Source organism: Lepidochelys olivacea (assembly GCF_965140295.1).
Source record: "Lepidochelys olivacea isolate rLepOli2 genome assembly, chromosome: 11".
In the NCBI taxonomy this organism is placed as follows: domain Eukaryota; kingdom Metazoa; phylum Chordata; order Testudines; family Cheloniidae; genus Lepidochelys; species Lepidochelys olivacea.
The window spans coordinates 14,938,604-14,964,132 of NC_140421.1; the positions used below are offsets into that span (position 1 = coordinate 14,938,604).

The 25,529-nt window shown below is 43.7% G+C and overlaps 2 protein-coding genes across 2 annotated transcripts in view; one reads left to right on the top strand and one right to left on the bottom strand.

Moving 5' to 3' along the window:
* Positions 1-5,460, top strand: part of CCDC93 (CCC complex scaffolding subunit CCDC93) — a 104,171-nt gene extending 98,711 nt beyond the window's left edge. The window contains exons 22-23 of the mRNA XM_084643566.1: positions 564-677; positions 3,553-5,460. Of these exons, the coding sequence (XP_084499692.1) occupies positions 564-677; positions 3,553-3,606 (168 nt within the window). The 3' untranslated portion in view covers positions 3,607-5,460. The remainder of the gene's footprint in view (positions 1-563; positions 678-3,552) is intronic.
* A 5,877-nt stretch (positions 5,461-11,337) lies between these two features.
* LOC311528522 (5-hydroxytryptamine receptor 5B-like) lies at positions 11,338-25,274 on the bottom strand. The gene is made up of 2 exons (XM_084643655.1): positions 24,463-25,274; positions 11,338-14,108 (listed from the first exon to the last, which is right to left on the bottom strand). The coding sequence occupies exons 1-2, from the start codon at positions 25,174-25,176 to the stop codon at positions 13,776-13,778; spliced, it is 1,047 nt and encodes a 348-aa protein (XP_084499781.1). The 5' UTR covers positions 25,177-25,274; the 3' UTR covers positions 11,338-13,775.
* Between the last annotated feature and the right edge of the window lie 255 nt (positions 25,275-25,529).

The window sequence follows — 25,529 nt, forward strand, 5'->3', positions numbered from 1 at the left end:
ACAACACACCATCTGGAGTCATTGGCTGGAGACAGAAAGCATCAAGTAATAGAATACTTGCATTAAAAATGTCAGAGTACTTATCTAAAACTTTTTGTTCCTGACCCTTAGATTGAGAGTAGTTGAATTTTTCTATTAAATTTGCCAGATTAGTGTATGATTTTCCAAAGTTAATAGATGATGGAGGCAACCATCTTAGATGCCAAATCAAACCTTCACTACTGCATCAATAACTTTTTGTTGTACAAATATTTTGGGTGCTCTTCTCACCTGTAATTTTAATTTCAATAAATTGTCTGCCATATTTGAATGCTATTCTGTAAATAAGGTCCTGATCTCACGAAGACTTATGCATGCTCAACATGTGCACTGTAATTCCATTGACTCAAAATAAGTCTTTGCAAGATCTAGGTCTAAATATTTATTGCATTGAAGGAATCAGCCAAGTCCATTATGTGTCTTTTGTGAAGTATCTTTCTCTAATGTCTACTTGGAAATGTATTTGGTGTTTCTGGTACTTATATAGTACATGGTCTTTCATTCTTTGTGCACATTAAAAACAGATAGAAAAGAAGAAACAAGAAAACAAAATGCGAAGAGACCAGTTAAATGATGAATACCTGGAACTGCTAGAGAAACAGAGGCTTTACTTTAAAACGGTGAAAGAATTTAAAGAGGTAAGAGCATTTTTGTTTGTATTGGGTAGAGAGAATTTGAGCCAGTAAAACAACTGGTGTGTTTAAGAATAATCTTAAAAGCCATCCTGCTCAAAAGTGGTCACTTTGAGATGGATCACAAATCTTCCAATCGTTAACAGGCAAATGTCTAGATGTGTTGGCTTGCCAAGAAACACTTTCACGTCAGATAACTTTCACAAGCGTCCTTTGGGTTATCTACCTCTGAGTCAAACCAAAGGAGAGGGTTAATCTTTCAGGAAACCCCCAGTCATCTTTCCAATTCACTTCCTATTATTGGAGAGAACTGGTCTTTATTACTGGAACTCTTGTAGTAGGGGTGGAGCAAAAGATCTTTCTTTGGCCTATAAACTGTAATTTTTGAAAAGTTCATCATTCAGCTCATTAAAATCTCATTGAGAAAACCCTGGTACAGGTATGCAAATTGGTTTCCAATTACAAATATTTTAATTAATTATTAGAACAGGCCTGATTTGCTTGTAAGTTGAAGGCAGTCTTCCTCGCTGCTTGGAGGTAGTGAGATTTTCAGAAGCAATTGTTGACCTGCTCTGCTCCCACTGAAGTCAGGGGTGTTTTTACCATTGCCTTCAATAGATGTAGAATTAGGACAACACTTTTTGAAAATCCCATCATGAAGAGTTAAGTTTTAATGGTCTACTTTTTTTTTTAGACGTGCATGTCATAGTGGCTCAGTTAAGGATTTGTTTTTAACGAACAGTAACAACATCTGTTCCTTTAGGTAATGAGGATTGCTTCACCATTATCGTGTCTTAATCCATAGAAAAAGAGATTTCTTTTATCCATCTATTATTGTATCATTCTATGTGTAGATTGTTGTCTCATCCTATGTATTTATTGTAAATTCTTTGGGTACTGATCCTGGATGATATGCTTGAAAGACTTGTCAGATACACAGGAATGGATGCTGGGAGGCATGGCACGTTTTAGGAAGTGGATTAGTGAGTCTTCCATGTAGCACTGACAGTGGACTAAGGTATAGGTTTGCTCCAGCACGTAACCCTTCTGTAAAATGGGTATACTATTTAGCTAGTCCACTGAGCTGTTGTGCTTTGAGATCCTTGTATGGAAGCTACTGTAGACCAGTGAATGTGATTTCTCTATAATGGAATTAACATGGAAATTGTAATTTATGAAAACGGAAGATGAGGCAATTCAAAATTTAAATTTGCATTCTCTTGCATGTCATAATTTATGAGTTCTCAGTTTACATAACATTTTGGCAGTGGGACATGCCATGATGATCTGTACCAGATATGTTCTGTGTTTCATATTGACAAAGATAGGGCATCCTGACTTCCTAAATGTTCTTGGACTTGGGTATTTCTTTCATAGTTGATAAGGATTATATATAATACAGAGGATAGGATGGAGTGTATTTCAAATACTCAGCGATTCTTTAATCATTCAGGTAACAGTACAAGAAATTTTAATTATGGACTGATATCAAAGCTTTTGAATAGACTGCAGTTGTCTAATGGAATCTTTTTTGGAAACCCATAAAAGGGACTCTAATTAGTGCAGTATGGAGGTGATAAAGATGTGTGCAAGGAGCTGTCTCTGTATGAAGGGCACTAGTCTTGTCCGTGTTTCCTGGTGGCAGTTGTTACAGTAATAAATAGGAATATTGTTAACATATAGCCTTTTGTGGCATGAAAATCTGTCTTTTGAAGAAAAGAGGGGAAGAGTGTAGTAGGTTTTTGTAGAGATTCTGATACTGCAATTTATGTAGAAGTTCTTAAATTGTGTGACACTGTCTGCACTGTGTGTATTTTTTCTCTAGTAAAAAGAGGAAATGCACCGTCTTGTCATCTAAACATTGCAGACGTACTATCAATATTTCATTGATTTAGCCTTCCCAGAGCTTCTGTTAATTATTGTCTCTTTGAGAGCAAATGCCAAAATAGCACTGCTGTGCAAAAGAGCTTTGGGGTTTGCATGTTAGAAAAGGTTGCTTCCTCTAATCTGTCCTGGTGTGCTGGGTTATTTTCCTTGCCTTGCATCACATATCTCTGGGAGACTGACAAGCTGCGTAGCAATTTTTATGACTATGGTAGGAGTTTCCATCCTCTCTAGCAATTAAGTTTCTGTGGAGAGTGGAAAAAATCCCTCCTTATCAGTTATCTTCTGAAGGAATTTCCACACCCTGGCATGTCCTGTTTTGTCTCTTGGAGGATAATGGTAATGTTACTGGGAACAGAAAACATGTTCATAATTCTTGACCTTGCTGTAGTAGTTCTCTGAGAATAGACTCTGTGCAAAAAGGCATTGCAGGATTCCAGATCAGGTATCAATGACCTTCATTTCAAATTAGTTTGGTTTATAAGGAAAACGATGGATTTCATAACTACCAGCACCATAAACTCAATTTGGGACTGACCATAAAGCTAGATTCCTTCTGCCTTGTGCATCATCGCCTGTAATAATGATCCTGCCATTGGAACCAAGTTAACAATTCTATTGATTTCATGGATCAAAAAAACTCAAACTCACTCTGGGTTGCCTTGGATTGCAGAGCAGGAAGGCACAAAAACTAGTAAAATCATTTTTGTCATTAAAGTCAGAAGGCTTAAATCACTAGTTTGATGATATCACTGTCACTGTCACTTAGTCACTTCATAACCATACTTTGGGCTCCACTCTGACCCATGTTATCACCTTTTTGTGTCACCAAAGGAGCACAAAAGAGCCATAAAGTTGCCCTAAAGAGACAAATGGAGATTCCTTTTGCATTTCTCCTTGTCAGCTCTCACAATGTAGGTAGCTTAGTCTTGATGTGAATATGGGTACCATAACTATTATAGTTAACATTTAAAAATCTATTTACTTTTATCAACAGGAGTGCCGTAAGAATGAAATGCTGCTATCCAAGCTGAAAGCCAGTTCTTCCTGAAGAATTCCTCTAGCCAGTGAATTTTATAATTGATTGTTCGGTCCATAAATTGAATACTTTCTGTGATAACAGTGATACCTGCAATGCCTAGATACATGTATATTGCTATATAAGTCTTTATTTTTCAATATGTATTCTGTTCTACATTACTTGTTCCAGTGGCTGTTTATTCCTGATCACCTCCATTATGCAGTACAGTAAATTAGGAATGTTGTGTAATTTTATTTATTTGTTTTCCACAATGAGGAAGATAGGATTATTTTGTACTTTGGATTTAATACTGCACTAGTTCTAACTTCAGGAAAAAATATATATGTATTGTAAGTTTGTAACATACTTGAAAAAAATAAATCCAGACACCATGAAGAGAGAGTATAGTGAAAAAAAAAAAGCAGTGATTTGATAAATTCAGCCAAAGGTGAAACAGAAAATTTGTTTTCACTTTTTTTCAACTGCTAAGAAGCCAGATTTTACTTCAGTTTTACATTTTAGCCATAGATAAGATTTCAGACAATAAGAAATGTGAAGCTGGTGGTTAAGACTTAACCAAATGGAATCTTAACTTGCATAATTCTCTAATGTAAAATTATAGACTTCTATATTTTTATTACAGCAAGTGTAGCTGTTGTATACCACTTTCTTTGAAACTTCAGCATTATGTAGAGGGGGATTGCTATTAACTAGTTCCAGACAAATTAGATTTTAATCACTAAGATCTTAAAGTATCACTGGTTGGATTGAAAAATACGTCTGTCAACACAAATTCTCTGTCAACTGCAATTTGGAAAGATTAAGCCCCGATATTCTGCTGCTGAAAACTGGTGTAGCTCCTTTACAGATAAGGAAGCTCTGCCAATTTACATCAGAAGGATTTGACCCTGAAAATTTAAAAAAACTTGTTGAACCCCCTTGTGAATTTTTATAGAACATCTGTATACAGTATTTTATAGTTCAGACAACTTGTACAAAACAGCAAGTTGTTTGGACTAGACTTGCTAATGTATAACACATCCTCTTTTGCTAAAAAAAAAACAAAAAACCAAAACCCAAGTTCTTCATTGTGTTCAGTAACATGGACAACAGTGCTATTAAATTACTGTCTATGGCAGGTGAATGTGAAATAAAAATGTTTGGAACATTGATCTGCAGCTGTTGTATTTAAATGTCTCTTCTTTAGAAGCCTTAATAGATTTTTGACAAAGAATGCATAACAGCATTCACTGACTTGTATAAATGTTTATTCTTAATATCTCTCACACTGATGGGTATCTATTATTGCAGTGTGCCACTTCTGCACATTAATCACCTGAGTTGCCACCTTTGTGTATTGAGTTTTTTCCCTCTGTGAAATTTATAAAAACAATAAAACTCCACAGTATATGTAAAAGAGGCCCATATCAGGATAGATTGCCTTTCATAATCATCAGTGGGAATGCAGAATTGTGTATCTGTGTCACTGAAAGGAATACTTGTAAAACAATTACCATAGAAGGCCTGATCCAACTCCCATTGAAGTCAGTAGCAGGATTTGACCTTAAAACTTATGGAAACTGAACTGCATTTAAAGTGAGAAATCTTTGTAAACGTGGGTGAGAAGTGGAAGCTTATGTGTAGCAAGGTCATGGAAATTCTGTCTGGTAAATTGTTTTAAACTTTTTCAAAACAGTAGGATACTGTGTTCAGTACCACATATTGGTCCATCAGCAGGCTCCTGAATGGGTCCATCGGGGTCCATCTTGAAAATGTATACACAGTAAATTTCTTCTACATTATTCTTAATGGCATAAGAATCTTAACAGATGAACATTAAGCTCTATACTGACCCATTAAAAATCTGATAAATCAGAAAGCTCAGCACCGTGTGAGTAAAGTGTTTTTGTTGAACCAAACAGTCCATTTGCAAAAATAGAGCCCTTCAAGAGAGCAGAGACAGACCCGAGACAGACCCTTGGGAATAACCCCTATGTTGAGCAGCTTTCTCTAAAGTAGAGATGCCAGAGCCTCCATACACTAGCCCTGCTCTCAGCCCCTGATGTTGGAGGGTGGGGAAGAATAGGAAGGTGTGGTTCCAACTATTCTTTGCCTCCCATAGCCAATGGGCAAAGCAGAGCATTTGTTAGAGAAATCCTGAGGCTTCTCTGATGCTGGGGGACATGAGGACCCATAAAGGGACCAGAACACAAAGAGCACTTGAAAGCATTTTTGGTTGCCAGCGTTGGTTTCTTCTTGCACTCAGCATAGGACAAACTAATAAGGGTCAAGGCCACTGTGTACTCACTCTGCTGGTTCTGAAGGAACACAAACTTCTAAATGTTGTGCTGCCATAATGAGGATGTAACCTAAGGCCTTGATCCTGCCAACTCTTACACCGTGGAACTACTCAGGTGCGTAAAGATTTGCACGATTGTGACTGAAGATGCTTTGGTATTATGAGCTCATTTGCCAAACTGAAGGGCAAAGTCAGTAAAGAAATAGTCTTCTAAGTGGGTTCTACAAACAAGGAAGGGTCATAAATAAATGGGTGACAGTTTCCTTTGAAACAATGAATTTCAATTTAGACCTTGCCTGTGCTAGAAATTAAAATGTTAAAATCACTTTACACAATGATGTATTACTATTTCATTGATGGAAAAAGGAAAAGTAAATCAAGAAAGCACTGGCAGTAGGCTGAGTATTGGGACCTGCTTAAGCTAATGAAGTGCTGGCAGAGAACTCGTCAGTTTTGTGTGTGCGCAATGATTTGGGGAGTACTTGAAATGTTGTTACCCCCGGCCTAAATTCCCATGACAGCAATCTGTAATTGCAGAGGCTCACATTGAGTAGAAAATGCAAACGTGCAATGAGAAGAATGAACTGCTTCAGTGCATGCCAGGGTGAGCTTGGCCATAGAGCGATATCCTGCAAAGGGCTCAATGCCCTTTGCTGCCACTGATGTAACAGAAATTGAAAAACTCTGACTTCAGTGGCTGCAGGATCAGGCCCATAATTATTACATCAGGTGGGACTAACCAGTTCAGTAAGTGCATACACCTGTGACTAAATTTCACCAGTGTAGTGGGGAGGCCAGGTGCAGGTTTACATACTCCACCTACTGTCCAGTGGTGGAATTGCAGTGGTAAGGTATCAGATGTACATTCCCCTGTTTGCCTAGGTGGATTAAAGACATTTTTGTCCCAGTCTAATCTCAGAAGTTACTGTTTTATTATTCATATACCATAGTGTGTGTCCTTTATTCATGTAAGGGAGATCCTCTTTGGAGTGTCATGGCAAAGAGAAGATCTGGGGAGATGTGATCAGTCTATAAATACATCAGAAGTTTAAAAATATTTCATTCATTTATTTTGTGTCTCTGGAAACCGTAGGAAAAGGAGCAATGGTTTGAAGCTACGGAAGGCAAAGTTTGATTAGACATTAAAGAAAAGATCTGAACAGAAAGATCAATTGAACAGTCAAGCAGAGTCCCAAGGGAAATGGAACCATTACTTCAAAACTCAAAATCAGATTAGATAAGACTGTTGCAAGCTACAAGAAGCAGTTCTGCAAAATGCAAGTCTGAATTAGCTCTTCCAAGTGGTTAACCAGGATGAGTAAAATCTGCCCCTGAGTGGGGGTAGATTATCCCACTTCTGCTGAGCACCTAGACCTTCCTCTGACCACTGTCAGAGGCAGGATACTGGACTAAATGGACCTTGGACCAGTATGCTAATTCCCCTGTGTTTGATTTTTGTACATCCAAAATGATTAAGGAAGATGGTAAGGTAAATTTATATAGAAATACAAATGAGAATTGTGAGGAACACACTGAATGAGAGAATCCATTTCTATTTAGGAAATATTTTACAATCTAAACTTTGGATCCACATTTTGTCATCAGGAAAAAAATTGCATTTTGTCCACTGAAAGTCAATTAAAAATTCCACTCTCAGAAGTACAAGTCTGCGGAGGGGGGTGAGAGAGAGAGAGAGAGAGAAATCTTAACTGAAACTAGCTGCTGGGGATTTTGGAGCCAATTTCTTAACATTTTGCCCCATGATTCATGCTGAAGATTAATTCAACAGTTTAAAAAATAAAAGCCTTCCTCTGGATTGTGAAATAAGATTTAAAAGATTTCCAGCAAATCTATTGTATACTAGTAAATTCCTCTAGGGGTTTAATTCACAATTCAGTAAACCTAATTAGTGTGGCCCACTAATATATGCATTGCTGTAGGATAACAGTTTGCCTGATGTGTCAGAAACTGAGACACACTCAGATTGACCTTAAAGTAAGACACGTATCTTTTAGACCATGACAGTAAATGCTGTCACATGAGTTGATTTTATTTACTTTTTGTGAATGGAAATATTTGAAATATTCAGTCTGGAGAAAAGCAACTCAGAGCATGATAAAGTCTGGAGATTTATTTTTGCACCTCACAAACTGTGCGCTGCTAAAACATGTTCATTTAATCTGAAAAGAGGAAATGATGGGGGAAGGGTTAAAATGTAATTACATTATTTTGCCTCCTCCCATTTAGCTGACTTCTGCAAATGTTAGTCACTTTAATCATGCGCGTACCCATGGATTAAGCCACATGTGTTGGGGGGAGAAGGGGGAATGGGTGGTTTTGAATGTGTAAAAGCTCTTCTGTACTTCTTGCTATCCAGGAATATGTGAGATTACTTGGGTGACAAAGTAGCAATATGACTGTGCCTTTGTCCTCCTGGTCCAAAAGATATAGTCAGTAAGGATGTGCTGTTATACATAGTCATGCAAGAAACAAGATGTTCCTATGAAAGAAACTCTTGGTTACAAACCTGTAAAGAGTTGCCAGAGAGATGGGGCCTGTTTCTCTACAGCCTCACACCATGTGCAGTCACTTACACCTGTACACAATGGGTAAATGGAGAATTCTGACTTGCACAGGTGTAAGTACTGACACAAGGTACAAAGCAGTGGAGAATCTTTTTCCTGTGGGGTGGTAATGAATGACTCCGGGGACTGGTATTGGGATAGCCTTTCATCTCTAGGACATGTGTTCAAACCCACTTCATCAAAGGGCTGTTCACATGAGTAAAGTTTCTTCCAAGTATTTGCAGGATCAGGCTCTCGGTTGTTGTTTTGACTTTTATGTCTCTAGATCAATCTTGATACAGAAAATGTTTGGTGGTACTAATATAATACAATACGAAATTTACGATCCTGAGAGAGTGAGGTGTGATTGAAAGATCAGGCAAGAAGCCAAGAAATTCTGGGTTTCATCCCCAGGCTTGATCATGAATTGCTGTGTAACTTACTAAAAAAGAAAGAGTACTTGTGGCACCTTAGAGACTAACCAATTTATCTGAGCATAAGCTTTCGTGAGCTACAGCTCACTTCATCGGCTCAAATATATTGGTTAGTCTCTAAGGTGCCAAAAGTCCTCCTTTTCTTTTTGTGAATACAGACTAACATAGCTGCTACTCTGAAACATGTGTAACTTACTGTTAGCTTTCTTGTGGGCGGTCCTGTTTGTGGAGGCCAGAGGCAGCATGGATGGGATGGCACAAACAGAAAATAAACCTTACTTCTACAGTAGTTGGCTGTGGGTTTGAGAGAACATATACAGAAGCTGATAGTAGCATTTCCATCCCCCTGCCCTGGATTCTTTGGGTCTCTGCAGCACACAATGTATTCTGTTTGTGTAACACTGACAGACCCTGGTTATTGGCGGGCGGGATCGAACGTAGGGCTTCTGGAGCTTAGTGCATGAGCCTTTGCTGCATGAGCTAAAAGCCAACTGGCTGTTAGCTAAGGCTGTAGAGCAGACTCACTTAACTCTAAGTGGACTTGATGCCACTAGATGGGACAGAATACCACACCCAGAAGGTGTGTGTGGGTTACATTAGCACAGAGTATAAAAGCCTTCATCTAACCGCAGACTTCTCAAGTCTTTGCCACAGAATCTGGCAATGACATTCTACTTTGCTCCAGCGATACTTAGTAGAGTAAATATAACAAGAGTAAATTCAGTGCCTACAAATAAAATTGAAACTAATATTTCACTGAGTACAAGCAGAAACAACCAGCCTTCTCCATGTTAGCTATGTGGTCATTTATTTTCCCATCTCCAAATGTCTAAACATACTGCCAAAGATGTTTCTTTAGAGTAGCTGTTTTAAGCTATTTAGCTATACATGCTTATACCGGTCATGTGGGAGCTGTGCTTCTAAACGTTCTTTAATCTGTCCTGGAGCTAAAGGTAACAACACAGTAGCAATTTTTAAGAGGTGAATCCTATGCAACGCTTGCAGTGGAAGAGAGGGAAAACAATTTTATGCTTCATCTTATTCTCCCTTTTCTTTCAATTGAAATAAAGATGGAAATGTGGGTAACTAATAGCTGGAACAGATCACCAAGAGATGGGGTAAATTATCCACCAGCTGGAATCTTCAAATCAAGACTAGATGGCTCTCTAAATGATACTCTAGTTCCACCATGTTATGGGCTCAGTGCCTGAATTACTGGGTGAAACTCTGTGGCCTGTATTACGCAGGAAGTTAACTGATGATGAGCACTTCAAAAATCTATAAAACCGACAACGATGAGAAGCAGGGCTACGTCATATAACAACATACATGTTAACATAAGCTCCATATGACACATCCCCTTTGCTCTCAGCTTAGATTCTATTGGATGGCTGATTTAATAAATGAATTAAAAAGTCTTAAACGTCTGTTCTCCAAGTCTGGATCTGTGCAGTTGTCCTTCTAAACACAGGTATGTAAAGCTGGTACTGGACTTTTTTTTATAATAGTAAGAGCTTTTTTTTAAAATGGCAGCATGGTACTAAGACGATTCCTCTATCTATAGTACATGATTCTGATCTCACTTGCACCAGTACAAAGCAAAAAGAACTACACTGAGTTATACACCATTGTGAATATGGTGCAAGTGAGAGCAGAAGCATCAAGTCCCAGCACCACCACAGACTTCCTGTGTGAGTCTGGGTAAGTTGCTTAGGGCTAGATTTTTTTCAAGTTATTTTAGCATCTAAAGATGGAGATAGGTGCTTTTGAAAATCCTATTAGGCACCTATCTGCATCCTTGGGTGCTTTTTAAAATCTGGCCCTTAGTCCCTCTGTCCCTCAATTGCCATCTGTAAAATGGGATTAATAGGTCATTTCTCCCACCCTTTATCAATCTTATCTATGTAGATTGCAAGATCTTCTGGGCAGGGACTGTCTTATGTATATGTACAGCACCCAGCAAAATGGGGTCTCACTCTCAGATGAGGTCCCTAGGCCACTACCATTACATAAAAACAACTGTGGATTTGTATAGTATAGTTCAGCCCTTTCAAGCCTCCCAATACTCCTGATATAATTATATCAGTTCAAAATAAGCTGGTAAACTGAGGCACAGAAAAGTTAGGTGACTACCTCCGGTCAAAAAGAAAGTTGCTTTCAGAGCAAGGCATAGAAGCTAGTGACTGGTTCCTGGCCCTTTGCGCTAACACTTAAGAACTCTGTCTCCAATCCTTTCTTCCTTGTAGATACCAACTACAGCTCATGAGGAAAAGTTACTTGTTAGTAGATAAAGATGGTCATTCCTTTAAATGAAGGAAGGAAGGAAGGAAATACTCATGTGAACTCTCACTTGCTAGGGTCTTTCTTTAAACAACATGCCTTGTGTAAATATTTGACTTTTAATTAGCGAATCTAGTAATTCCCTTTAGTAGGAGCTGTCAGAGTGCAAATGATCACAAAGAGAGAGTTTCATTTTTTTTATTTATAAAATGTGTTGATCAGAAAACTATCAGTGTATGTACAATTAAAAAAATACATCAGTTAGCTGGCTCTGTGTATTGGCACACCACCAACTGAAGAACTGTGGGCCTCAGCTGGTGTACATGGGCATAACTCTACTCATTTCAGTGATGCAACATTGATTTACACCAGCTGAGGATCTAGCCTCAGCTCTCCTTTCCACTTTCTGCCAGGAGTGGGGGAGAATCTTAATTTCTTACCAAAAAAAACCAAATTCTTTGGGGGGAAAAATTTGTAACAAGAGAAACTTTCCTGTGTACCTTGAAAGTCAGCAGACTTGGAGCAGCAGTGTGGCCTGAAAATGTCCTATTAACAGCCCCTCGCATTTAAATTAATGGGTCAGCAGACCATAACTACCCAAGGCATCACAGGAGGAAAGGGAAGCTTGTTGGTGGATTTATGCTCTTCAAATCCCATCCATGGTCCTTGTGTATAATTCTTCTGCTTCTCTTCCCATCTATTTTAGATCTAAATATCAACTAGAGTAGAAAGGCCACAAGAGACTTCTCTTCTTTTCTCTTCCAATACTCGAAGTTCATTCCTAAGTGCTTATGGCAGTAAAGAGATTTAAAAAGTACTACAGAGAACAAGGAAAAGCATTCTGCTGGAGGTTTCTTTATACCTGGATTCTGGTTAGTATCCTGAGGGGTCTCCCTGGACCTGCCTAGTACACTCTGAGTTTGGTGTTGCAAGCCAGAGCCACTATCCCAGAACTTCATGAAACACCAGTCTTCCAATTAGGAGTGTGTACTTCTGTCAAGTTCAAGAGGGGCATATATAAGTCCCTCTGAAGTTCTGTACTGCACCCTAGTGCAGCACAGTGGTATCCTAGCTGCCCATGGGCTGCATGGGGGTGAGATGACCACAATACCCATATAACCACTCCGGTTGAACTCACCCAGTGTGGAGCTGTGAGCTTGGTAATGATTCCTCTGACCTTCCCAAAGAGTGGTGTACAAAAGAAAGAACAGATCTCTAGTTCTGTATATTCTCTGAAAAGCAGGAGCACCCCATTCCAGTTTTAATTCTATGAAAGTTAAGCCTTCGATGAGAAGGGAGAGGTCATTTTGTCTTCCCCTCAGCACTATGAAACCTTTTCAGGTACACTGCAATGAGCTTTGTTTAAAGAAAAGTAAAACAAGTTATGGCTGATCACATATTCTGCATCATTTTTTTCATTGTCAGAACCTCCTCTACAGACATTTAATAACACTGCTGTGGTGAGATGGAAAGACTTAATTTGAATCCCTCCTAATAAAAAACAAACATGGAATCCAAGCCTTTAGAAAAATTGTGCTAGAATGCTGTGGCTTTGTGCAGCGTGACGGTAGAATCCATGCAATCAGCACCCTGATAGATATGCTCAGTAACTTGATGATGGCCAGAGATCAGACTGTGTGAGATGCTCTGCAGCAACACACAAGAATAGGTAAGTGGCACAGGTGTTTCTGCCAAGCCTGTTTACAGGAGTGCTGTAAAAAAATAATACATGTAAACCCCAACTGTACAAAGGTATCAGGGAGACATCCCAAACCTGGAGCACATCATGGGTGCAGAAAACTGGGAGCGACAGAGCTTAAGAGAACTGCATGGATTAAAACCTCAGGACCAACTCCTCAACTGGTATAAATTGACTTTATTGGAACAGTGCAGATTTACACCAATTGGGGATCTGGCCCCAAAACTCCACTCCTGTAACCCAAGGGGACATAATTGACCTTCAGTTTCAGTTAACTCAGGGTTCACCTATAATAATAAATTTACAGGAGCGGCCCAATGCTTGCTAGCACGAGTGCTGTGCCCTTCGTTCTTGCTCTAGTAGGGCTGCTTAACTTAGTCCAATTTATTTTATTCAAATATTACCAAAAATGATATCAAAATGCATTTGTCCTTTTTCCCCCCAAAGACATTCCTAAAAGTAAACTAGCATCAGGACTGTGCACCAATCAATCAGAGCTGTTGCTTAACTGGCAGAGTTTCCACTGATGCCTGTGCCCATTAAGAAGATTCTAGTACATGACAGCAAGAGTTGGCCTAATAGGGGATTAGTCTGGTTAGATTGGACACGTGTGATGCTAGATGTTTTTAATTCACTTCTTCCAGAATTGAGCACAGATTGATTCAAATCCTAGAGAAGGGAAACATTCACCCCTTCAGTCTTCTATCATCGTCTTTCCTCAGTACAGCCCAGTGTACATGCATTTCAATGGGAGACTGTACAGGGTAAGTAGGTTTGTGTCCCAACACACAGGTGTTCAGTGTTCATCTTCACTGCTGCAAAATCCCTTTAGACAGCGGCTGCTCTTTACAATCAGACATTTCACAGGCACATACTCCCTCCACTAAGTCAGTGCATGACATGGTAATGGAACCATCCCTCTTTTATCTCTGTCTCACAAAAAGGGTTTTAAAGGCATTGTTGTAATTTTTGTTAAATGCTGTATAAATAAGAGGATTAAAGAAAGAATTGGAGTAGCCAAGCCAGAGAAAGATGCTTTTCCAGACGGGTGGAATGTTGCAGGAACAGAGGGGGCTTATTAATTCTGTGATAAAGAAAGGTATCCAGCAAAGCACAAAAACGCCAATTAAAATGCCAACCATCAAAGCTGCTTTTTTCTCTTTCTGTTCCCTCCATGTTTCTCCATCTGTCTGGAAAGTGACAGTCGCGTGGCGAGCTGTAAACACCATCTGTGGTTCATGGGAAGCTTCTTTCACCTCAAAACAAAAGCAAACATGGATTCTTTACCAAAACAGTTTGTTTGAGTCAAAGTATTATTATTTTTTAAATGACAGCATAACATCTGTGCGCTTGCCGCAAACGGCCCAGGCACCAGCCCTTGCATGCTAAAAGCAAATGCCATGAAGTGCTAAAACTACTGGGCGTCTAATCGTGTTGGAAAGGTAAGTGCTACAGAGGAGCACAGGTATACTGGCCTTTCCTCTCTTTTGATGCATAGTACGTTGGCACTCGTTCGGTGGATAGGCTGGCACCTAGGATTTGTTTGGTTTGTTATAAGAAAAGAAGATTGAAATAGTTTAATAATAATTAAATAAAAAACAATGGCCCAGGAATTCTGGAAGCTGTTTTTTTCTGTTTCTTTTCATCAGTGTATTGATATGAGGGGGAGTGCTGTAACCATGGGTTACAAAGATACAGTAGACACATGTGGCTTGGATGTACTGTCACAAAACTGGACTCTCTCTCTGGAAGAAAGAGAAAAGCCTGTCTTTGGAGTATCCGTGGAATGGATTTCATGCCATGAAGCTGCTGTGCACATCTGATGGGCCAATCAATGACTCTGAGGTAGTTGCACAAGTGTTATTATAACCCACTGGTGAGGGGGACCTATGGCTTCTTCAACTAGGGCCACTCAAATCAGCCCAGCTGCTCAGAGGCAGAGTGGAAGAGAACACTGCCAATGATTATTGTGTCCCCCAGACCTGGGAGGGGGGGCATCTTCTCTTGGTTATCCGTCAAGCAAGGGGAGGGGCTTTCAGAGGCCATGAGCCCCTTAGACTGCACTCCTGCCTGACCACCCAAAGGTAGGGTGGGCACAGGTGGGAAAGGGGAGAAGACAACACTCCCCACTACAGCGAATGGAAAAGTTTTCCATCAAACTTTTTTTTTTTTTTGCTTTTGGGGGGTTGATTTTTACAGGAAAAGTGTCTGCTTTCTGTGGCAAATTTCAATATTTCATCGAAAACCCAAATGTCTAAAAACTGGAGGGGGGTTGATTTTCAACAGAAAACTGAAATATTTTTATTCAAACTGTCATTGTGGTGCCTCATGCAAATGCCTTATGCTTCAATTCTCCTCTTCCAGTGCCTTATGCTTCAATTCTCCTCTATGGGCTCTCAGGCAGGACTACAGCTCGCATTGTGTGCCATGTCCAGGGACTCCTATCATGCACCCTCTCCCCACACCAAGAGGGGAGGAAATGGTGCATCATGGGGCAAGTAGTCTGGCCAGAGAGCCCAGCCCATAGAGGAGAATGGGAGCACAATGCCCCCCAACTACAACTCCCATGAAGCACCACAATGTTGAATTAAAGGATTTCGGTTTTCAAAGTTGTCTTCACACAGGGGGAAAAGAACTATTTTCCAACCAGCTCTACTCCCAACCTCACAAAAGATATCAATTTTGCTTGGTGGGAGACACCAATTCAAGAACCCTTCAATCCATGCCCTCTACCCCTCAGCAGTTCCACAAAGCGTGTAGAAACTTCAGCTGTTCTAGAGCAGTAAAAAGAGACAAAAGGAACACCAAGAGCTGTTTGGAAGGGCGAGGAATGGTTTCCCTTGCAGAGTGAATGCAGATTGGTTTGAGTGACAATGAGAATTAATGGGTGCCTTACTATCATGCAGCATGGATCCAGTTTTTACCCATAGAAAATACACCTCTGTCACAATTAGAGCATCTGTATGTTTTCAGCTCTGCTAGACAATACAATTGAGGACAGCACAATAAAACACACACCATTTAGGGCCTGAGGCCCTAAAACTCCCACAGAAGTGAAAATTTAATAGGAGTTGTGAGGACTTGGCACCCTCATTCAGAAATTAGCTATGTGTTTTACATACGTATTCCTCCTGTGTGTGTAAACTTTATAATAGCTATTGACCCTCTGTTTAATATGAGGACAGTAGCAGCCAAGAGACTGAAATGTTGGCAAATGCTAAACTATCACTCATCAAGATGGATATCCCTATCTTCATCCAGAGACGTGAGACATGACTGCAGAATGTAAGTGCCAGGTGATTAGGGCTGCTGGGGAAGGAGTAGAGGAAAAATGTAAATACGATGGGACTCCTGTAGCAGGGGTCACATAATTTGTCTGCAAGACAGCTAACTCTGTATAGCTTTAATCGTGGTCTCCAAAAAGGGCTCAGAACACATTATGTGAGTGCAAATTAGTGACAAACATTGGACAATTACTACTTCTGCATGCTTGTAAGGAAGAGCTGGATGAAGGAATCTATTGCTGGTTTACTATACTTAAACTTTCCTTATGAGAAAAGAACAGGAGTACGTGTGGCACCTGAGAGACTAACAAATTTATCAGAGCATAAGCTTTCATGGGCTACAGCCCATTTCCCTCTGCTACAGCCCACGAAAGCTTATGCTCTAATAAATTTGTTAGTCTCTAAGGTGCCACACGTACTCCTGTTCTTTTTGCAGATACAGACTAACATGGCTGCTACTCTGAAACCTTTCCTTATGAGGTACAGCCAGAGGTCCGCTGTCTATCAGTTCACGGCATTTTCTTTCCCATACTACAGTTAAGGTTCCTGGAAGCTTTGTATGTGGAGTGTAGAAACTGTGTATAGGATGAGGCATGCAGAAATTCTGGCACGGATACTCCACTGCCTTGTGTGGTCATTTACATTGCTTCGAGCAGGGATTTGAACCTCATGCTCCCGCATGCCAGGGGTGTGCTCTAACAACTGGGCTACAGCGAGTTGCTCATGTTCTCTCTCTCTAGCCCAATGAAAAAGTTATTTATACACACTGCAACAGCAGAGATGGAGAGACCCCCCACCACAGAATACCCAGTACCCTGACAGTGAGGGCACTCACCTGGGCTATGGGAGATCTGGGTGCATGGCCCTGCTCCAGATCAGTCAGAATAGGGATTTGCAAACAGGTCTCCCACGTTTCAGGAGACTGGCCTAACTGCTGTTCGATATAATTAGGTGGGATGGACCCTGACACCCCTTGAGAAATGACCGACCTAGTTTAGGTGCCTAAATCCAGAAGAGGGGTCACAGCAATGAATCCTGAGTAGAGTTGGGGTCCTTACTACCTTTAAGGAGCAGTCCTTGGCACTTCCCCCTGCTCAGTTTGTTGGTTTCTGTGAATCCCTTTCTTAGGCACCTAACTCAGGGCTATGGATTTTGCTGGATAGCAGCATGCCTAAAAATAAGACACTGCAATGCCTATATCACCTTTGTGGATCTTGCCTCAGGCAATCTTCAAGCTATCACCTGATCCCTGGCCTCAGGGCATCAGCTGGGAGACAGCTGATTAGTCACAGGTGGGGCTATGCCCAACTCCTCTTAAAGGGCCAGCCACTGCATGACAGGTGGCCTTTTACACCCACTTTGCACAAGTGTACTTCATTATACAAGACGCAGGGCAAATAAGAATCAGACCCTTGTGTGTATGCCAGAGGCAGAAGCCAGTTCAGTGTTACATGACTGGGGAGGAGGGTGGTATAACCTGCTGCAATAATGCAGCTGAGATAAAGCATTGAGAGCATCAGAAATATTTGTCAGCACAAATAAAAGAGGCTTGAGTACTAAGTTAGAACCAAGTGTTCACACTGAATTCCCTGGCCGTTTTGGTTGGTGTCACAAGTCACATTAAGGCTAGCAGATCAGTGTCTCTTTCCAGGTTGCCTTGCTTGGTTTTAAGCAGAGTTATTTGTTCTCATCATTTTTGATTATCTGCTCGAACATCTGCCAAGGCAGATGCACAGACACAGGCTGGGGCACCTTTTAGAACAGTCTGCAGCAATCAATTTCATTCCACTTGTCGAGGTTTAAAATGTGTGTCTATATAGGAATAAATGTACTCTTCACACTTTGCATGCATCATCTCTTTCTCTGGGAAGCACACGGCTGGTGAAACACATCCAAAATTGATTATTTCCCCCTTCCCCAGGATTCTTTGGTGGGAGAAAGATGTCACCCACTGTTTAAATTTTGCCTACAGCACAACACACTTCAGATGCTTTGCTGCTAATGCAGTATGCATGTGGAGTCTGATCCAGATCCCACTGAAATCAACAGAAATTCTCCTATTGATTTAGGCTGAATTCTAATATTTCTCTGGATTTCAATAATTTATACTTCCCATGGATACTGTTTGTGGTTCACCAATGAATTTTTTGGGCCCTAATGCTGCTTTGGGGTCTCTGAGCACTGTTCTTCCAATATGAATATTAAATAATAAAAGTACAAATTGCAGTCTATTGCTTCTGCAAACAATGGCATTGTGTCTTATTCAATGGCTGTGATGTGTCTGAAAGGTCCACATTTCTGAGGAATGTTCTGTACTGTTGCATGAACTCCAGCAGACTGGAGGTATTTAAATGTGATTTGCCCCAGTTTAGCGCAATAGCTTTGGAACAGATTCATCCTCAAATGAGCCTGAGGTGAGCAGAGAGAGGAACAGATTGCTCCATACTGTCATCAAATCACCAAAAGGTTCTTTAAGAATCAGAGATCTCTCACATACAATTTGGACTTACAGGCCTTCTGTGAATATTTAACATTATCTCAAAAAGAAAATTAAGGCCCTGATTCAGCAAAGTGCTTGAACATGGAAGTTAAGCACGTGCTTTTCTTAACTGGGGCCTAACGGAGTTGTATGAAAAGTGGAAGATAACTTTCCAGAATGATTTCCATCATTCTAACTCTTATCACCCTACATACTTGATACCTTACAGCTGATTTCTAGCTGACCAGGGGTGTTTTCCTGGGCAGCTGCATTCTTACACTTGATACAACAAAATGTTGGCCCTGAGCCTTGGCTGTGTTGAGGCTCCTCTATGCTACCTCATGAACACAGAGGCTTTAAAGCCAAAGGTGATTATTGCAATGTAAGGAGATCCTGGATGGCACAGATGGCTGGAGGGAGAAGATCCAGACATGGAGCATCGCTTCTGCAAACCGATCAGGGAGATGTTATATCTCCCACAGTTTCTGCAATGCCTGCGTGGGGGTGCAGGCCAAGATAATGTTTTCGCTCCTTTCAGCCCTAACAATTGTTATATTTCTTCTTAAGGGTCTGATCCAACTCCCATTGAAGTGATATCAATGGAAAGTGGATCAAACCCTACATCCTGTTTGCAACCCAACCTCCAATTCTGTAGTGGATTCTGTGCCATCCCAGGTCCCAGAGTAATTCAGAGCAGCTTCAGAGCTACTTTACACTAGAGGAATCCTCTGCCAGGTTTAAATTGCTGGGGACATTGGTACAAAGTAAAATTCGTGGAGCCCAAAATGATTGCAGTCAATGGAACTACTTGCAAAAGGATTACTCAAGCTCTTAGAAAGGGGAGGAGAAGAGAGGGGCAGAGAACCCAGAGCAGCTCCAAGAGGAAAACCCACACCGCCCTGCCTGATTATGTCCTACAGGGAGGTTCAACCAGCTACAAAGTGGAATATGCAGCATAACTCAATAGAGTTGAGAGCTCTGAATGTAAGAATAGAAGGCCTGATCCAAAGCCTATTGATGTCAATGGAAAGACACTCATTAACCTTTTGAGCTTTGGATCAGGCCTTCAGTGTACAAAGGTGTATGCTTTGTATGTACGTTATAAAAAGTAGTATTAACAGAAGCTGGCCGAGATCCTGAAAGACAGTCACCCAACTCCCATTAAAATCAACAAAGTTAGACTCCTAAATGCCTTTGAAGATCTGGGCCCTTTTGTCTAGCTCTTCATGCTTAACCTGGGGCCTGATCCTGCAGCACTGTCTCATGCAAGTAACTAATCCTTATCGGCCAGATTCTGCCATTCTTGCTCACCCTGAGCAATACCTTATTCCACAAGGAGTCCCACTGATTTTAATGGCACTCTTAATAGTATCTGGCTCTGAAACTAAACTCATTTATTTCAACAGGCCTCTTACCAGAGATAAGGTATTGCTCACTGTGAAAAAGCATGTCACAGACTGTGGCTCTGTGTGACAAGAACCTTGAAACTAATCATGTAAGTAAAGGACTAGTCATATGAGTAATGGTTAGAGAATCAAGTCTTTGGTTGTTATAAAAGAAATTATATCTAAAAGGACCAGCCTAATTTCAGGGTCTGACTCTGCAGTCCTTGCACAGGCAAAACTCCCATTGGTTTCAGTGGGAAATAAGTGTCTGTGTGTTTTGAAAAAAAGAAAACCCTGAATTTTTGCATATTCTTCATTACATAATAGAAGGATCTCAGACATTTCGTTTTCCTTCCTCTTAAAAAACCAGAAAACCATTTAATAGTGTTTTTTAAAACTCCTTGGTTCAGATTTTAGTCAAAATTCTGCTCACAATTACACTGGATTAACTACACTCAGGTCAGCTGAGTTATTCCGGATTTACACCCTTGTAACTAAGCGTAGGAATTGGCCTTGGTATGCCAAGTCTCAGCCTGGAGACAATTATTCTTACTCTATAAATAATTATATGCACACTGACAGTCTATAAAGCACCTTGGAGTCTGGGTCTGGTGGCTGAAAGGCATTATACAGAAGGAAGATATAATTATAATAATTCTTCCATCTGGAGCATCAGTTTCTTCAGGCAATTTTGATGGCATTTAACTACTGTGGCTTCAAATCTGTTCCTCCTTCATCTCAGTTGCTAGAAAAATGCCAAATAGGCTACCACGGTTTCAGGTTTGCAACTGTGGCATGCAGTTCTAATGCAGTGTCACAATATGCAATCCTCCTAGTACAGCATGGCACCCTCTTCCCATAGGCATCACTATCACTACTCACCTTCAGTTTGAGAAGCACTACCAGCCTTTGATGTCTATTGCTGATAGCATTTCTATTGTTAGTCATTAGACCTGCTGCGTTACAGCGCTGAATTCTAGAAGTGCTGGGGGACAGAGTCGACGGGGTGTACAGAAGGAGTTAAGGAGCGAGGCTGGTGGAGAATAACAGTGACGCAGAATGTGACAGGGTGGGGTAAGAGGAGACCGGGAAGGGGAAGGGAAGAAGAAAGTGAAATGAGGGATAGAAGTGAAGAGAGACAAATAGAGAAAAGACAGAAAACAGGAGAGTTAGTAGATACAAGAAAAGAGAGACAGAGTCAAGACAGGCTCCAACCACAAAAGTACCATCAATTGGACCTGGACATGGAAGGAGAAAGAAGGAATAGCTCACCTGACTTAAGGGGGGGGGGGAAGAGAGATGCCCCTTACTCCAGAAATGCTGGACCCTATTTTTTTTTTGACAGATTCTCTGCTATACCCCGATTTTATGCAAACTCAAAAAAAAAAATCTAAGCATTTCAGCTCTTCCTGTGGAATGACAGTGATGTTTTGGGAATAAGGCTCAGCTCTACATCCCCTTTGTTTTTCCCTAAACCTTCCACAATCTGGTATTTTTCCAGTGGTATTTTGGACTTGATCCTGCTCCCATTGAAGCCAATGGCAAAACTCCCACTGACTTCAGTGTGACCAGGACAAAGCTTTTTACACGTGCATCTCGATCTCTTACATCAGGAATAAACTATGCAAAAAAAAAACAAAAAACAAAAAACAAAAAAACAAAGAAACAAAAACCACACCATGATTTTTCTTCCTTCTCTACAGGTTAATTTCTGAGCAGTCTTCTTTGCCTACCAAGTCTCTAGAGCAATAAGTGCTCAGAGCACTGCCTCAGGCATTTAGCTCTTCCAGCAGGTGGTAAAGATTTTCCCTGGGGATTAGGATGGTGCTTTTTAAACCTGCAAATGAAGCTTAATTTTTTTCAGCCACAGTGTAAAGTCCTCAATATCTAATATACTATCACAATCATGGATTCAACCTATATTTAAAAACAAACAAAAAAAACCCCCAGGAATTAATTTTGTTTAAATTACTGAAAAAGATGAGAGTTGCAGAATCTTAGTAGTATTGTCTCAGTTAAATTAGTTTTCCAAAATAATAGCCCATAAAGTTTTCTACTGCATGAGTGTCTGTGGGAGAGCAAGTTTTTCAGCTGGCTCTACTGCTTGTATATGAGTGAGGTTTGGCAGAGCCAGGCCCAGTGGAGGATATGGGGCTGAGTACCTCACCACACTTATTTTGTAACATTCAGTCAGTCCACGTTTGGTTAGATCAACTTTAAAAAAAAATACAGTGTGAAAATACTTGGTCAGGAAGTGGGGAAAACAAACCATCAGGAATTATTCTGTAGTTTCAGAACAGAGTAGGGAGGAGGACAGGTATGTATCAGGAAACAGTGATTGCAGAAAGACAGGAAAGTAGACATGAACATAGATGAATTAATTTAGAACTCAGTCCACTACCCTTTCTCTCTCTCATGGTGAGTAGTACCTCACTGCACAGGCAGCCCCACTGAAATTATTTTGGCTTATTGGTGAAGTATGATACTACTGTGAGTAAGGGGACAGAACTGGGCTCTTAGAGGCCCATGTTTTAATGGACCTCAAGGCTCCTAATCCTGCAAACTCTTCCCCAGGAGAATAGTTCTTACTTACATGAGTAGTATTGAAATTAATGAGACTATTCACCCAAGTAGGTGTTTTCAGGACCACGATCAACGTTTGAGATAACTTAAAGGAGAGAATATGAACTTTTTAAACAGCTGGCAGTAATTACATGATAAATAGATCATTTACTAGTATTGTGGAATAAGTATTATTGTCCCATTTTTCTCTTTTGTGTTCTGCTTGATTCCATAATTTTAAGTATATACTTTTTAAAAAAGATAAAATGGAAGCAGTGAACAAATGATGTATGTAGAGGGTGAGAGACATACAACCGAGTGTGTACAGATTAAACACATACCCTAACCAGCACAAACTATACAGCTCTCTTTCTTTCTTTATCCTAACAATTTTCCAAAAGAGAAACCCAGGCACACTGGATTCAAATTTAGGATTTTTTTAAATGGACTATGATATTGCAATTATTATCTAATATACATCCATATCACTTTCCATTTATACATATAAATATACACACACATTAAAGAATATTGAAACAAAAGAATATGAGAAAATGGGAATAACTTTTATCCCATAATAGTGGTAAATGGTCCACTGATAGTCAATTATTAGCCACTGTTTAAAAGGTTACCATCTTCACTTCCCAGCTCTGCCCGCCTGGCCCCCTCTCCTCGCACCCCTCCCCGTGCCGCCCAGCTGTGCCCGCCTGGCCCCTTCCTCCCGCCCTCCCCGTGCAGCCCAGCTGTGCCCGCCGGGCCCCCCGTCCTCCCACCCCTCCCGGTGCAGCCCAGCTGTGCCCGCCTGGCCCCCTGTCCTCGCACCCCTCCCCGTGCCGCCCAGCTGTGCCCGCCTGGCCCCTTCCTCCCGCCCTCCCCGTGCAGCCCAGCTGTGCCCGCCGGGCCCCTTCCTCCCGCCCCTCCCCGTGCCGCCCAGCTGTGCCCGCCGGGCCCCCTTCCTCCCGCCCTCCCTGTGCCGCCCAGCTGTGCCCGCCGGGCCCCCCGTCCTCCCACCCCTCCCGGTGCAGCCCAGCTGTGCCCGCCTGGCCCCCCGTCCTCGCACCCCTCCCCGTGCAGCCCAGCTGTGCCTACCTGGCCCCTTCCTCCCGCCCTCCCCGTGCAGCCCAGCTGTGCCCGCCTGGCCCCTTCCTCCCGCCCTCCCCGTGCAGCCCAGCTGTGCCCGCCGGGCCCCTTCCTCCCGCCCCTCCCCGTGCCGCCCAGCTCTGCCCGCCAGGACCCCTGTCCTCGCACGCCTCCCGGTGCAGCCCAGCTGTGCCCACCTGGCCCCTTCCTCCCGCCCTCCCCGTGCAGCCCAGCTCTGCCCGCCGGGCCCCTTCCTCCCGCCCGTCCCCGTGCCGCCCAGCTGTGCCCGCCTGGCCCCTTCCTCCCGCCCCTCCCCGTGCAGCCCAGCTCTGCCCGCCGGGCCCCTTCCTCCCGCCCCTCCCCGTGCAGCCCAGCTGTGCCCGCCCGGCCCCTTCCTCCCGCCCCTCCCCGTGCAGCCCAGCTCTGCCCGCCGGGCCCCTTCCTCCCGCCCCTCCCCGTGCAGCCCAGCTGTGCCCGCCCGGCCCCTTCCTCCCGCCCCTCCCCGTGCCGCCCAGCTGTGCCCGCCTGGCCCCTTCCTCCCGCCCCTCCCCGTGCAGCCCAGCTCTGCCCGCCGGGCCCCTTCCTCCCGCCCCTCCCCGTGCAGCCCAGCTGTGCCCGCCCGGCCCCTTCCTCCCGCCCCTCCCCGTGCAGCCCAGCTGTGCCCGCCCGGCCCCTTCCTCCCGCCCCTCCCCGTGCAGCCCAGCTGTGCCCGCCCGGCCCCTTCCTCCCGCCCCTCCCCGTGCCGCCCAGCTGTGCCCGCCCGGCCCCTTCCTCCCGCCCCTCCCCGTGCAGCCCAGCGGCGCCCGCCGCGGCTCTTTACCTGGCCCCTCTCCGACTGCGGCAGGACCGCGTTCCCCCGGCGCCCGCCGATCCGGAACCGGGCCGCCTTGTAGACCTTCCAGGAGACGAAGAGCACGACGCCGAGCGGCAGGTAGAAGGCGCCGCAGGTGGAGAAGACGGCGTAGGAGGGCTCCTGGCTGACCTGGCAGCGCTGCAGCGCGGGGCTGTAGGCCTCGCCCCAGCCGGCGCGGGGCGCCAGGGCGATGAGGGCGGAGAGCGCCCGGGCGAGGCCGATCACGGCGCTGGAGGCGCGGCGGCGGGCGCGCAGGGTGCAGCGCAGGTGGCGGGTGACGGACCAGTCGCGGTCCAGGGCGGTGGCCGTCACGTGCCAGATGCTGGCCGTGCAGCGCGGCACGTCGAAGGCGACCCAGGCGTGGCACAGCGCCCGGCCCAGCCGCCAGCGCCGCCCGGCCGCCAGCTCCCTCACCAGGCTCAGCGGCATGGCCAGCGCCGCCACCAGCACGTCGGCCAGGGCGGTGGAGGCCACCAGGTTGTGGGGCACCCGGTGGAAGGTCTTGCCCCGCAGGATGGTCACCAGCACGTTCCAGAGGAAGGTGGCGACGGTCAGGAGGACCAGCAGGGTGAGGACCAGGATGCCGAAGATGGAGAAGGGCTCCCGGCTCCTCCAGGCGCCGCCCCCCAGCTCCGAGGTGGAGTTGCCCCCCGCCGGGGCGGAGGACGCGTTGAGGTCCATGGCTGGCTGGCCCGGGAGTCTGGAGGCTCCGGTGGCCAAGGAGCAGCTCGGGGCTGGGCGGGTTGCGCGCTCCCTTGGCGCGCCCAGGGGACCGCCTGCGCGGGGTGCGAACCGCCGACGAGACGCGCTCCCGGGGTCTTCTCCGCGGCCTGCCCCTCGCTCCCCCCCGCCAAATGCCCCGCGGCCGAAGTGAGTCTAGGCAAGAGCCTCGCTACGGCTGCCTCCCTTCAGCCGCTGCTCCCTGCCGTTGCCATGTGCTCCCGTCTGCCTCCCTGGCTGGGGCGGGGGGGACGCTGTGCCGGCTCCCCGCTCGCCCCCCTTTCCGTGGCACGGGCTCCCGCTGCAGGAAAGGG